This window comes from Sminthopsis crassicaudata, chromosome 2, assembly GCF_048593235.1.
Source record: "Sminthopsis crassicaudata isolate SCR6 chromosome 2, ASM4859323v1, whole genome shotgun sequence".
Taxonomy (NCBI): Eukaryota; Metazoa; Chordata; class Mammalia; order Dasyuromorphia; family Dasyuridae; genus Sminthopsis; species Sminthopsis crassicaudata.
In genome coordinates, this window is record NC_133618.1 from 313,979,737 (window position 1) to 313,993,157 (window position 13,421).

Sequence of the window (13,421 nt, forward strand, 5' to 3'; positions counted from 1 at the left end):
ATTGTGATTCAGGTACTCAGAACCCAGGGTCTCAGGGCTTAGAAACTCTTGATAGTCTCCTACTACCCAAGTTAATGCTCTCTTTGGAGCTGAGCTTTGGTTGGAGAATAAGGAATGGGGATGAGGCAGAGTATGTTGGTAAATATTAAACAACTGACTCTATTAAAAAGAAAAAAATATGGCTGATGCATTTAAAAGTTTAATTTGCATTACTAATATTTTCTTTATTACTTTCTTAAGTCTAGACAATCAGCAAAATCTATTATCTGTACCATTTCCCTGATTTCCAAGGTATAAATGATCACACTGAACATTTAATAATCTGTTCTAATGAAACACTGATCAAGCTGAATCTAGCATATATCCCTGTGGTTAAGGCCAGAAACAAATACCCCAAAGGACCACTCTCAGATCTCCAGTCTCAGAAAATGGGGCAATTCTGTCATGAAGATTTCTTTTTTATAGGTCTAGAACAAAGGAGTTCCTCTATTCACCAAATGAAATATAATTAAAATCCCCCAAAAAGATGTACCTCTCCATAAACTCATCAAATTAATCAGAGGACTCTATTAATCATTCTTTCCCACACTTCTCTCTACTCTCCAATTGATTGCTATCAGTTACATTTTTCCCCTTTCTTGCTGGTGGTGAGTGTCCCTCACCCTTCCCAACTTTTCTGATGATGAGGAGTTCTGACAACAGGTAAAGTGGAGAGTTCTGAGGCTTACCATCAGAAGCCAGCATGTAGAATTAATTTCTCCCCATCTTCAGCATAAATCTTCTAGCTGCTAGATGTGAAACATGGAGAGCAGTGACAACAATGAATTCAAGGCATCTTAGAATGTCCCACAGTATCCTTCCTCCCCATCCTCCCCAATTCCCTTGTGTTTTAGAGGTCAGGCCTGGTGGGCGGGAAGAGGGATTTCCATCCTGAGGGTTGAGCACCCAGGAGATAATCCATGTCTCTCTGTCAGTTGATCCCAACAAAGAGAGGCGTGAGGCTGTGAAAAGGAAGATCACCAAGTATTTGAGGAGGGCTGAAGAGATCTTCAACTGCCACCTACAGAGGACGCTGGGAAATGGGACCAGCCCTGGTACGGTAAGGAGATGAGCTATCTCTTTAAATAATAGAGTGCTGTGGAGTTTGCAGAGTGCCTTCCATATATTATTTTATCCTTACAGCAACCCTGAGATATGTACTAGATAAGTACACATAGCTACTAAGTATCATCAGTAAATTTCAGCTCTTTCAGACTATCATAAATATAAGTATATATACTTACTATGTATCCTGAGTAAGATTAGAACTCAGCTCTTTTAGACTATGTATCATAAATATAATTACACATAGCTACTAAGTATCATGAGTAACATTGGAACTCAGCTCTTTTAGACCAATATAAGTTTACATATTCTTCTAATATGACCCATGTGTCAAAGTCATGACATTAAAGCCAATTGTCCATTTTGGGGGGTTCTCTAACTTCTCTTTACTCAAAACTCATATCCCAGGAATCCAGGAATGACAAAATTCTCATAGTTGCTTAGAAGAATGTTTGATTAAAAATCAAACCAGAGACCTTCACATTGGCAAGCTATCATTGTACAATGGATAGAGTCCTGGCTCTGGAGTCAGGGGGACTTGAATTCAAATCAGGCCTCAGATACTTCCTAACTATGTGACCCTGGACAAGTCACATAATCCTGTTTGCCTCAGTTTCCAGATATGTAAAATGAGCTGGAGAAGGAAAAAGCAAACCCCTCCAGTATTCTTGCCAAGAAAACCCCAAATGAGATCATGAAGAGTCAGACAGAACTGAAAGGATTGACCAACATGAGTAAATTCCCAAAGGTGCTTGTAGATCTGAAAGTAAGGGCTCTTTTGATGGAAGTTGAAAGAGCTTGGGATCTGGAGGTCAAAGGACCCTTTTCTGTCATATGCTTAATCTTGGAAGTCACTTAAATGCTCTGGGCTGGTTTCCCACTTATAAAATGTAAAGTTCAAATCAGATGTGGTCCATTGTCCTCTGCTAGTTGGAAGAGCGAAGGTTGAGGTTCGCTCTCTCCAGCTTTATCCTCTTCTTTATTATGCTTCCCCAATAAATCTTTTGGACTAAGAGCTGGACGAAACCTGAAAGATTCTTTATTCTAAAAACCCTCCCCCCAATTAATACATGTCAGAAAACATCTTAGTTTCACCCTCCATAGTTTTTTTCAGGCAAAGTAAGAACAAATTTCAGCAATTAGCCAATATTTTGGTGTCATTTCCCCTGGTGAAATATGAATATTTCTTCCTTCCTTGGGATCCCCATGTTTTTTTCCTTCTCCACCCCAACTCATTTCAAGATTCCCTCTAGAGCATATCATTCATTTTCTACAGTGTCTCACTGACAAAGGGAGAAAGACATAGCCACATCAGCACACTACCACCTAAGGGCCTGACCAGCTTTTTAAAAAATGGAAGCCTGCTGTTAGCAAAGAGACAAGAAAGTGTTTTGAGTCAAGACACCCTCCTCTCCTTTCTCCATCTCAGCAAAATGAAGGGCTCAGAGACTTAAGAGAGACAGATATATGGACAATAGGCAGATATGCAGTCTCTGCTCTGTTGGCTTCCTTTAAAGTCTCAGCTAAAATTTTGCTTTGCCTGCAAGAGGCCTTGCCAGATTCTTCCTAATGCCAGTGCTTTCCCTCTGGCCTCCAATTTACCCCTTATATTGCTTGTGTATATTTATAGCATGTATATTCTTCCATTAGACTGTGGTCTCCTTGAGGGCAGGGACTATTTTTGCTTTCTTTGTGTCCCCAAGGCTTAGCAGAGAGTCAAGTGATAGTGTGTTTGTGGATGGACTGACTGATACTCTTACAGGGGTAAATTGGATTCCAGTTGGAAGCTTTCAGTTCTCAAGCTAAGGGACCTCAAAAGCTACCTGCTCCATATTCTTCCTTTTACAGTTGAAAAAATTGAGGCCTAGTGAAGTTAAGTTACTTGTCCAAGGTTATCTAAATCCATCTGATTCCAGAGTCAATATTCTTTCCATTGTGCCATTCAGCCTCTAGGACTAACCCACAGATAACCAAACAAATGACCTATTTTTTCCATCCATTATGTATTTATTGAGTTCCTACTAAGTGCAAAATACTATGCTGGGCTCTGAAACAGCTCCCAGAGTAGGTGTGTATTGGTGGAGAGCCATATTTCAAAAAACAATCCTTGAAATTTTTAATGTCCCTCTGCCTCTAATTTAAATTCAATTAAAGCATTTATTAAGTACCTGCTATGCTGGGCTCTGAAACAGTCTCCAGAGTAAGTGGGTTTGGATAAGAAGACATACTTCCTTGACATGACAGTCTCTGAAATCTCTAAGCCCCCTCAGGCTCCAACTTCAATTAAGTAAATAATAACACTCAATATTTATTAAGTGTCTACTATGTCCACTGTGCTGGACACTGTGTATACAGAGAACTTGTGATGTCTTCCTGGAGGATGGCACATATGCTCAGAAATAAATGCAAATGAATTTGAAGGTGAGTGGGTAGAAAGGTCTGACAAATGGGGAAAGTGGGCAGGTCCTCATCTAGGAAGTGGAATCTGAGCTCATCCTGGAAGGGAAAAAAGGATTCCAAAGGACAGAGGGAAGAATGAAGGGCATTCCAGGCATAGGAGACAGCCTGCACAAAGACTCAGAGGTAGGAGATGGATGTCATAAACGGGCAACAACAAGAAGGCCAGCTGACTAGAATGTACAATTGGTGAGGGCGAGTAACACAGAGAATGTCTGAAAAGATGGGCTGGAGACAAACAGAAGAATCTGTAGTTTGTAAGACAATGTGAAGTCACCAAAGTGTCTTGAGCAGAGGAGCAACCACACATGGTGGAGAAGGATCACAACATGGAACTAGGTCACAGTGAGCACTTAGTCTAGGGAAGCTCCCTGAGGATACAGAAGTATCACTCAGGTTCAGGGTCTCATGTCTTCCCCATATCTCATTTCTCCACATAGGGCTTCAGCAGCCTGAGGCTCCGGCCCATCCGTACTTTGAGCTCCGCAGTGGAGAACCTGAGGTCTTGTAAGGTAGTGGGAGTCATTGAAAAGGTAAGTGAAGGTGGGGAAGAGGCCATTGGGAAGAAGGTGATTCTTTGGTTAAAAGCAGTTTCTCATCCCTAGGGGGAGAGCAGATTATGATCACCCTAAGAAGAGAGAGTAGATGGAGGCTAGACTTTCTCTTTCAGGCCTTCCAGGAGATCCTATTTCAGAGACACTTTTTTTTCAGACTCTCATAATTCAAAGAAGGAAGAACATTAGAGTAGCCAACAGTCAGACAATGGCAGCTCCACAGCCCTTGGTTTCAGATACACAGAGCAATGTGCTCCCACTGAGAAGTCAAGCAGAAACTAGAGAAAATTCTGTTTATACCTAGGAAATGCTGCCAATTTTCACTTCAGTGAGCTTCAGGCTGGCTTCCTTTCGCTTCCCACAGCCACCCATCACCTTCCCCAGGGGCTTGGCTGAGATGTCCTAGCCAAGAAGAAGGCAGGAGGTTGTTGTATGGCCTGAGGATGCTCTCCCCTCTGGAGAGAACGGAGTTGGTTCCCCACTACCTAGCTTGTGGATTGTTCAGATCCTTAGCTGTTCTCTACCTCTCCTCTCCCACTGCCCACCTTTTGACCATTTTCTCTCCAGGGACTGGGCAGGGAGAGAGCAGGAGATGGAATTCCAAACACTCCTTTTGGCTACTTGTTAGAATTAGTTGGGGAGGAGGAAGACAAAACTCCCAGTTCAGAGGAAATTATTGGATCATCCATAAATTAAATTCCTCCATGTTTTTTTTCCCCTGTACCCTGATATCATGGATAATAGACTTAGCTATCCTATCAAGAATCCAAAGTACAATGTAGACTTCCAAGCAGAGAAACACATCGTTCTATCCTTTACATATAATCATTGGAACACAGTGTACTATCCTTTACATACAAAATGATGTACTAGGGAAAAAAAAAAAAAAAAAAAACTTGGTATAGTGGAAAGAAGACTAGATGATGGGAAGGAGGGGAAAGGAGTTAGGAAACTTGGAATACAGCCCTGGCTCTGTCATTAACAAGCTTTGTGACCTTGAAGAAATCATCTCATTCTTCTGGTCTTGGTTTTAGCGGACTGTAGGCTTGACGTGAGTCAGAAGTATATAGTGGTAGCCAAAAAAAAAAAAAAAAAAAAAAAAAGAAAAAAAAATACAATGTGAACTTGGGCTACATTGAGAAGATTCCAAAGATTAGGAAACGATAGTCCCATTGTATTCTGCCATAGTCATAGCACCTTCAGAATATCATGTTTTGTTCTGGATACTACACTTTATGAAGGATATTGATAAAGCTGGAGAGCATCCAGAGGAAGACAACCAGGATAGTGAAAAGCCTTGAGTTCATGCCAAATGAGGACTGGTTAAAACAATGGAGCATGTTTCGACTAGAAAAGAGAAGATGAGGAACATGACTTCTATGTTTAAGTATTTGAAGCACTGTTATGAGAAAGAGGGATTAGATTTGTTCTGTTTTGGTCCCAAAGGGCAAAACCAGGAAGAATAGGTGAAAATTGAGGGCAGATTTAAGACTTCAGGAAGAACTTCTAGCAATTAGAGCTGTCTCAATATGGAATAAGTTGCTTCCAGAGATGGTGGGTTCTTCTCCTTGAATATCTCCAGGCAAAAACTGGATTAGCTGCATATGAAATATGTTACATATAGATTCCTTTCAGGTTCGACCAGAAGACTGCTGAGATCCTTTTTCACCTTTAAAATCTATGATTCTGTGACTCAGTTCTTCCATCTATCTATTGAAGGAATTAGGGGAAGTCTGAGATTACTTCCAGTTCTAATAGTTTACAATTCTCTACTAACTCACCATCAGTAAAACGTTTTTGCTTTTTGTTGTTATGTTATTTTGTTTTGCTTTTTTTTTTTTTTCTGACAAGGTTACTAGATTAGGAAAATGATATAGACATGATATGCCAGAATTTAGTATTTGACTTCTTATGAGATACTTGTTGACAAGATGGAAACATTTGGGCTAATTAATAATTCAAGTAGTTAGAACTGATGGAATGGCCACGTCCAAAGAGTCATTAATAAACTGATGTCAACTAGGATGGCGGTTTTCAGGGCAGTGTTCCTAGGATCTGACCCCAGCCTTGGTCCATTCAACATTTAAATTAATAATTTATGTGAAAGCCTATGCTCATCACATTTGCAAATGATAACTAAGGGTTAATGCAAAGACAATGTGACCACCTTTGTAACAATGGAAGACTGCCTGGTGGTGCCCACAAAGGCTGGGAACACCCCAAGGTTACTGCTGATCAAGACAGGTAGTTTGGAGTACCTGCTCAGGGAAATCCTCACCCACATGTAATTTGGAGGAGGAGGATGGTAGTTGGCAATTTGGGAACCAGAATGTCTAGAATTCTTTTATTTGTATTTCTAGTGTTAACCATTTCTAGTTAGGCAACTAACTATGCCTATGCCATAGTAAAATCTCAATAAATGCCCTATCCATCCCTCTACCTATCTATCTACTATCCACCTCTCTACATACCTATTAACACATCTTTTAAAAAATCTACCTATTTATCTATTTTTCTAACTTTCTATCTAGCATTATCTATGATAATGGTAAGGGACAGGAAGTCATCATCAATGGAAGGGGGTGGGGAGAGATTCTTTCATATAAACACCTGTGAAGAATCCAGAAAAGATAAACACAGTAATACTCCTCCCTATCCCAGGTCTAAGATGATTTGGAAATGAATACTATTATTTCGTTGGGTTCTTGATTTACTTTAAGTTACTAATCTCTTTGCTTAAAACTATTTGTGCTTATCAAATACAGCTGGCTTGAAACTACTAATAAGATGCTTTAAGTGTTTGATTTCCATTTGGAATTTCCACTTTTGCCATCTCCCCAAACCTCATGCTGAGGTGGGCTATGTGGCTACTTTCTACCTGAACTCATACTTTCCTTCAAACCTCACTCTCCAGTGACATCACTAACCACAAAAAGGTTAAATGGCAAGTTTTCTTTATGTAACGAAGGGAATAAACAATAGCAATGGAAGAACAGACAGCATATAGGAAGGGGTAAAGTTTATGAATCCATGTGGACTGCACTGAATCCTATAACTACTTACAGTAGAAATTGCCTTTTATTGATTTAAAATCATTCGCCTTGGGGAAGATGGTAAGGCAAAAAATTTGGGGAATTGATCAAGTAATGGAAATTGCTTATTTTCCTGGCGTGGAGTCATAGAAGAAAACTGTCTCTGAGAGGTCACTTCAATCATATCACTAGCCATACTCTGCATCAGTCCAGTAGTTTATTCATTGGCTACAGCAGAAGCAAAAGCAACAGTGGTCATGGGTCTTAGTCTCCCTTCAGAGAGAAAGAAAAGGGCAACAAAAATCTGGGAATCCAGCCCAGAATTTGACCCTGGAATGACTACATGATCCAAAGATGGAAAACAAACTCCTGAAATCTCATTGTCAACTAAGCTCTCCCACCATTTTTCTTCCAGAAATCTTCAAATAGCCCTTCTTAGAAATCCCACTTCCATACAGTTAATGAAGATTTATTAAGCACTTACTATATACTATATACCAGTTTTCTTACCTAGCCTTAATCACCAAATGGACTGTTGCCTTAATCAAACTGAAACCTGATAAAGAACTTAGCTTAAACAGGCCACCATCTCCAATTGTCTTGATTTATATCTGGCCATTGGTGGCTCTGGAGGAGAAAGTGAGGCTGGTGACTTTGCACAGCCCTTCCTCACTTCAAACCAATTAACTTGTAGGTCATTGCATCATCTCCCTGATGTCATGGAACTCTTGGAGAAGGTTAAAACAACAACAAACAATAACAACTATATACTAGGTACTATGCTAGATGCTAGGTAAGTTGTCTTACAAAGAAAAGCAAAACATATTTATTATCTTTGAGGAGCCCACATTCTAATCAGGAGACTTGTAAATAACCAGGTATATGTAAGACATATTTAGGGGCAGCTAGGTGGCGCAATGGATAGAGCACCAGCCCTGAATTCAGGAGGACCCGAGTTCAAATCTGATCTCAGACACTTAACACTTCCTAGCTGTGTGACCCTGGGCAAGTCACAACCCCCGCCTGGGGGGTGGGGGGGGAAGACATCCTTTATATATCTTCTTTTTAGAAGATGAAAGATTATTATCTCAACAGTAAGGGAGACAGAGGAAAACCTCATGAAGAAGGTAGAGTTTAAACTGAAGAGAAAGCAGAAGGTAAAGGTGAGGAGGGAGAGCATTTCAGGCTTGGGGAATAGTGAGTTCAAAAGCATGGAATGTCACCTGTAGGAGGAGCAATGAAAAGAAGTCCTGTATGACTGGGTGAGTACATGGAGATTGGCACAGAGTAAGTCTAGAAGAATAGGTCAGGTTGTGGAGACTTTAACAGCCAAATGGAGAATCGGATATTTGATCCTGAAGACATTAGAAGCTGCTGGATCTTACTTGAGTTGGAGGTTGTTAGCTGAGTGAAAGATAGGCTGGAATAGGGAAGGACATGAGAAAAGCTTCTGTCTAGGTGGGAGATGATGAAGTCCTGCACCAGGATAGTAGTTGTGTGACTGGAAAGAAGGCAAAATATAGGTGAGGTTGGTGGTGAATATTGTTGTTGGTCATAGTGTTATTATAAAGATAGAGCCCCAAAGAACTGACAAGATTGGATATATGGAGTGAGTGTAAGTGAGGTGTCTAGGGTAACAGAGCTAACAGAGCCTGGAAGATTAGATGGCCATATCCTCAACAAGAAAAGGGATATTCAGAAAATGGAAGTTTAAAAGATGAAGTAGGGGAGATAATGAGTTCTATTTTAAATATGTGAAGATATCTATAGGACATCCAGTTAGAATTATCCAAAGGAATTTATTGATGAAAAACTAATCCTCAGGAAAGTCGGTTTGAGTATGTAGATTAGGGAATCATCTACATACAGATGATAACTGAACTCACTGGAGTTGATGAGATCATTAATTGAGAAAAGGTCAAAGGAGAAGAGAAGAGGGCTATGTGATACATTCATGATTAGCAAGTATGACCTGGATGAAGATTCAGCAAAGAAGATTCAGAAGGAGCACTTATTATAGAGGTAGAACTAGGAGAGGGCTATTTCTTGAAAACCTAGAAAGGAGAGTGGATCCAGTTGAAGAAAGTGATCAGATGTCAAAGGCTGCAGAGAGGTCAGGGAGATCTGATTGAAAAAACAAAAACAAACAAACAAACAAACAAACAACAACAACAACAACAAAAACAAACCCATTAGATTTGGCAGTTTTAAAAGATCTCTGTAAATTTGAAGCCAGCAGTGTGTTGAATGATAAGGTTGAAAGCCAGATTAAAAAGTAAGAGGAGAGGAAGTAAATGCATCAACTTCTCATGAAGTTAAAATATGAAAGGGTAAAGAGATATCAGACAATAGCTAACAGGGATAGTTGGGTCAAATGAGTGTTTTAGGGATGGGAAATTTTTGGCATATTTGTAGGAAGCAGGGAAGCAACAGTAGATAGGAAGATATGGAAGAGGAAGTAGGGATAATAGTGAGAAAAATTTGCTAGGAAACATGGGATAGGATAAGGAACTGGATGAATGACAAGTGGTGGGAGAAAGTCAACAGTCTGAGTACTATGAGACAAGGAGGAAGAGACTAGAAAGAACTAAATCTTTGGAAATTGTCTCCATTTTTTCATCAAATTATGAGGCAAAAGTCCTCAGCTAAGGGAAAGGGTAGCATGAGCGATTTGAAGATGGAGAGATAAAAAAGGTTTGGAATAGCTGCTTTGGTGAATTAAAGAGCAAATAGATTAAGGAGGTGTAAAAAGATTGCTTTGCTTCAATAGGAACCCAGTTGAGATTATAACATAAATTTGAAGTAGACTCTAGTCTCCATGATTTTTCTCCAGCAAAATATGAATAGGACTGAAGACAAGTAGTTGTTGGGAATAATCTAAGGCTAGGATTTGGCAAAGCATGATCATCAATAAGACAAGGGAGTAAAAAATAGGATATAAAGTTCACCAAGGGGTCAAGACAGCAAAGAGTAAAATGTAACCAGAGCAAGGGGTGATAGCCTGAAAAAGGACATAGGAGTAGAGAGAATGGGAGGGGGGGTTCATAGTGAGCATGAAGAACAAGGTTAGGGATCATAAGGCAGAGGGAAATATATAATCATAACAAATTTTGATGAGCTGAAGGAAATTCTAAATTCATGAGCATGGACACAGAACACTTGTGGGTGATGGCAAGATTCAAGGTATTTTCTGTGTTGATATTATATACGTGTGTGTTGATATTATATATATACATACATACATATATATATATACATATATATATATATATATATATATATATATATAGAGAGAGAGAGAGAGATAGAGAGAGAGAGAGAGAGAGAGAGAGAGAGAGAGAGAGAGAGAGAGAGAGAGAGAGAGAGAGAGAGCCTGAGAAATTAAGAGGTTTGAGGAACCATCAATATGTGAGCTGAAATCCCCTGAGGGCAGGAGATGAAGTGGAGAGAGACTGTGAAATAGGTCACTGAGGAAGGAAGTGAGGAAGGGGAAATAGCAAGTACCTATAAAATATGTATAGGATAAATATAAGATTAATAAACACAAATATCTATAAAGAGGTTAAATTCAAGGTAGTTTGGGGAGGAAGACACTAGAAACTGGGGGAGAAGGAATCAAGAAAGTTGGATGGAACATATTTCCAGCCTCTCCTCTCAATGCTACTGTATAATATTAAGCCATGAAATGGTCAGGTTTGAGCTCTTTGTTGTTTAGTTGCTTGTTGTGACCAATTCTCTGTGATCCCCTTTGGGGTTTTCTTGGCAAATATACTAAAGTAATCTGCCATTTCCTTCTCCCGCTCATTTCACAGATGAGGAAACTGAGGCAAATTGAGTTATTTGATTTATCCAGGGCCACACAGCTAGTAAATGTCTCAGGCTAATTTTGAAGCCAGGAAGATGAGTCTCCCTGATTCCAAGGGGTTGATGGCCTAGGAGTAATACCCTACAAGAAGATAAAATCTTTTCAAGCAACTTGTCAATAAGTACTACTTTTTTCTTTTAAAAAATAAGTTTTTATTGATATCTTTTGGTTTTTATACATCACTCTGGTTTTCTCCTCTCCCTCCCCTCTCTCAGAGAGCCATCCCCCATAATAAATTAGATTTTTAAGAAAAAAATTAAAAAGAGGGAAAAATCTTCACACCTGATTAGCACATTGAAATAGCCTGACAATATGTGCAATACACACTTTCAACAAGGATTTATTAAACACACATCATGTGCCAGGTACTCTATTAGGTGCTGGAGATAGAAAAAAATAAAATAATTCACACATATATGTATGTATATCCATACATGCGTCCATATACATATGCTATATATACCTATACATATATAATATAAAAAATATATAAATATATTCTATAAATAACAATATATGTATATACAAAATAAATAGAAAACTAAGAACTACAGACAAATACAACTTTAGGAGAGGGTTCATTAGGAGTTGGGAAAATGAACAAAGGCTCTTCCAGAAAGCATTAGTGTCTTAGGCAACCATCTTTATTCTTCTCCACCACAGGCAGGCAGGCAGGATACAAGCAAACCAGTTGCTCTCAGTCACACAGATGTCATTTATTTTTTTTCTCCCTCCAAAGAATTCTCTGTTCTGTCTCTTCCCCCACACTTTCATTCTCTTCACTCCTAACCCAGGAGCAACACAACTTTTTTCCCAAATTAGGAGAGGTACTGAGTGCCATTGTTCTCTTGAGCAACAGGTTGAGAATCTTTGACTGGGAGCCAAGAGGCCTGCCTTCTAACTGTGCAAGTCATTCACGTGGAGCTACTACATAGAAACTGAGGAAGAACAAATTCAATCAAAAGGCCTTGTCTTCTGGACAGTAACGACCTCCCATTTATGGAGACTGTAGGCTTTATTATCTGCCACAGAGACATTTAAAGCACATCTTTTGAAGCCGCAACCTCAAGATGGCTTTTTTATAAAGGTCTTTGTTTTGACCTTTGGAATGGAGGAGATGGGGACAAGGATAGAGGACTATAGATATATGTGTGTGTGTATAAATAATATGTACTTTATGTATATGTATATGCATAAATATATGCAGAAAAATAGATACATAGCTACCCAATGTTTAAAAAGTTTTAATGGTCTTTTTTAGAACAGAGAAAATTGCTCAAAAGATATAAAAAAATGTTAATCTGAAATGATAGAGGGATTTTCCTCATCAGGGAGCTACCCACACCAATAAAATCTCAGACTGAAAATAATAGTAATATTAGCTTTTATATAGTGCTTATTGTGTGTTAGGTGGGCAGCTGGAGAAGGAAATGGCAAACCACTCCAACATCTCTGCCAAGAAAACCCCAAATGGGATCACGATGAGTCAGATGCAACTGATACGAGTGAACAACAAAATGTGCCAGACATTGTGCTAAGTACTTTACTAACAACAGTATTTTGGGAGAACAAGGCAATTGAGATTAAGTAACTTACCCAGGGTCACACAGCTAATATTAAGTGTTTGAGAATGGATTTGAACTCAGGGCCAGTGTTCTATCCACTGTGCCACATAGCTCACCTATATGCGTATGGAACTCTTGAAAAACTTTCTTTCTAAGGGATGCCCCTTTCTCTCCAGGCCTTTCTAACAATGATCCAATCTGGACATGTCTGGTTGCTCTGTGTTTATAATTTTAGAAAGTCACCAAGAGGCGTGATTTGCTCAGGGCCTTATGGCCATTATATGTGAAAGGACCTGAATCCAGTTGGTTCTCTATCCACTAAGTGGGGCTGCCTCTTAGATGTTGTGGTGAACCTTCATGGGCAAATAGGCCAGACAGAAAGTATTAAGAATTTGCCCAGTATTTCACAGAAGAACTTTTCTCCCTTAATCTAATAAGCCATGAGATAAATAGGACTTAGCGAAGGAATGGAACCTTAGTGAACAGAGATCCATATTGCTGGGAATGTAAGGGCAGTGAATGGCAGGGATGAGAGGAGCGCAACATGAAATATAGACAAGTTAAGAAAGAAACAATAGAATCCCAAAGAAGTCAGCTTACTGTGAGAAGACAAGGGGAAATAGTACAAGTCAAGTCAAGTATCTGGCACAGTGCTTATGAAGGGAAGGGACACATCAGAATCTCTTCTAAGACATTTCTGGCTTACTTGGCTTGTTTCCCCAAATGTTAATATTTGGTTCGGTTTTATTTCTCCAGAGAAAGATGTTACGGTCAACAGCAGTTAACATTTAGGAAGGAAGAAAGGAAACCCATTTATTAAGCTCCTTTTGTGGATCAGACACTG

General features: G+C 39.4%; 1 protein-coding gene across 3 annotated transcripts in view; it reads left to right on the top strand.

The window, feature by feature from the left end:
- The window catches only part of RPS6KL1 (ribosomal protein S6 kinase like 1), a 37,837-nt gene that overhangs the window by 4,744 nt on the left and 19,672 nt on the right, over positions 1–13,421 (top strand). For all 3 annotated transcript variants that reach the window (XM_074289988.1, XM_074289989.1, XM_074289990.1), the window contains exons 3-4: positions 975–1,099; positions 4,002–4,094. In XM_074289988.1, the coding sequence (XP_074146089.1) occupies positions 975–1,099; positions 4,002–4,094 (218 nt within the window). The remainder of the gene's footprint in view (positions 1–974; positions 1,100–4,001; positions 4,095–13,421) is intronic.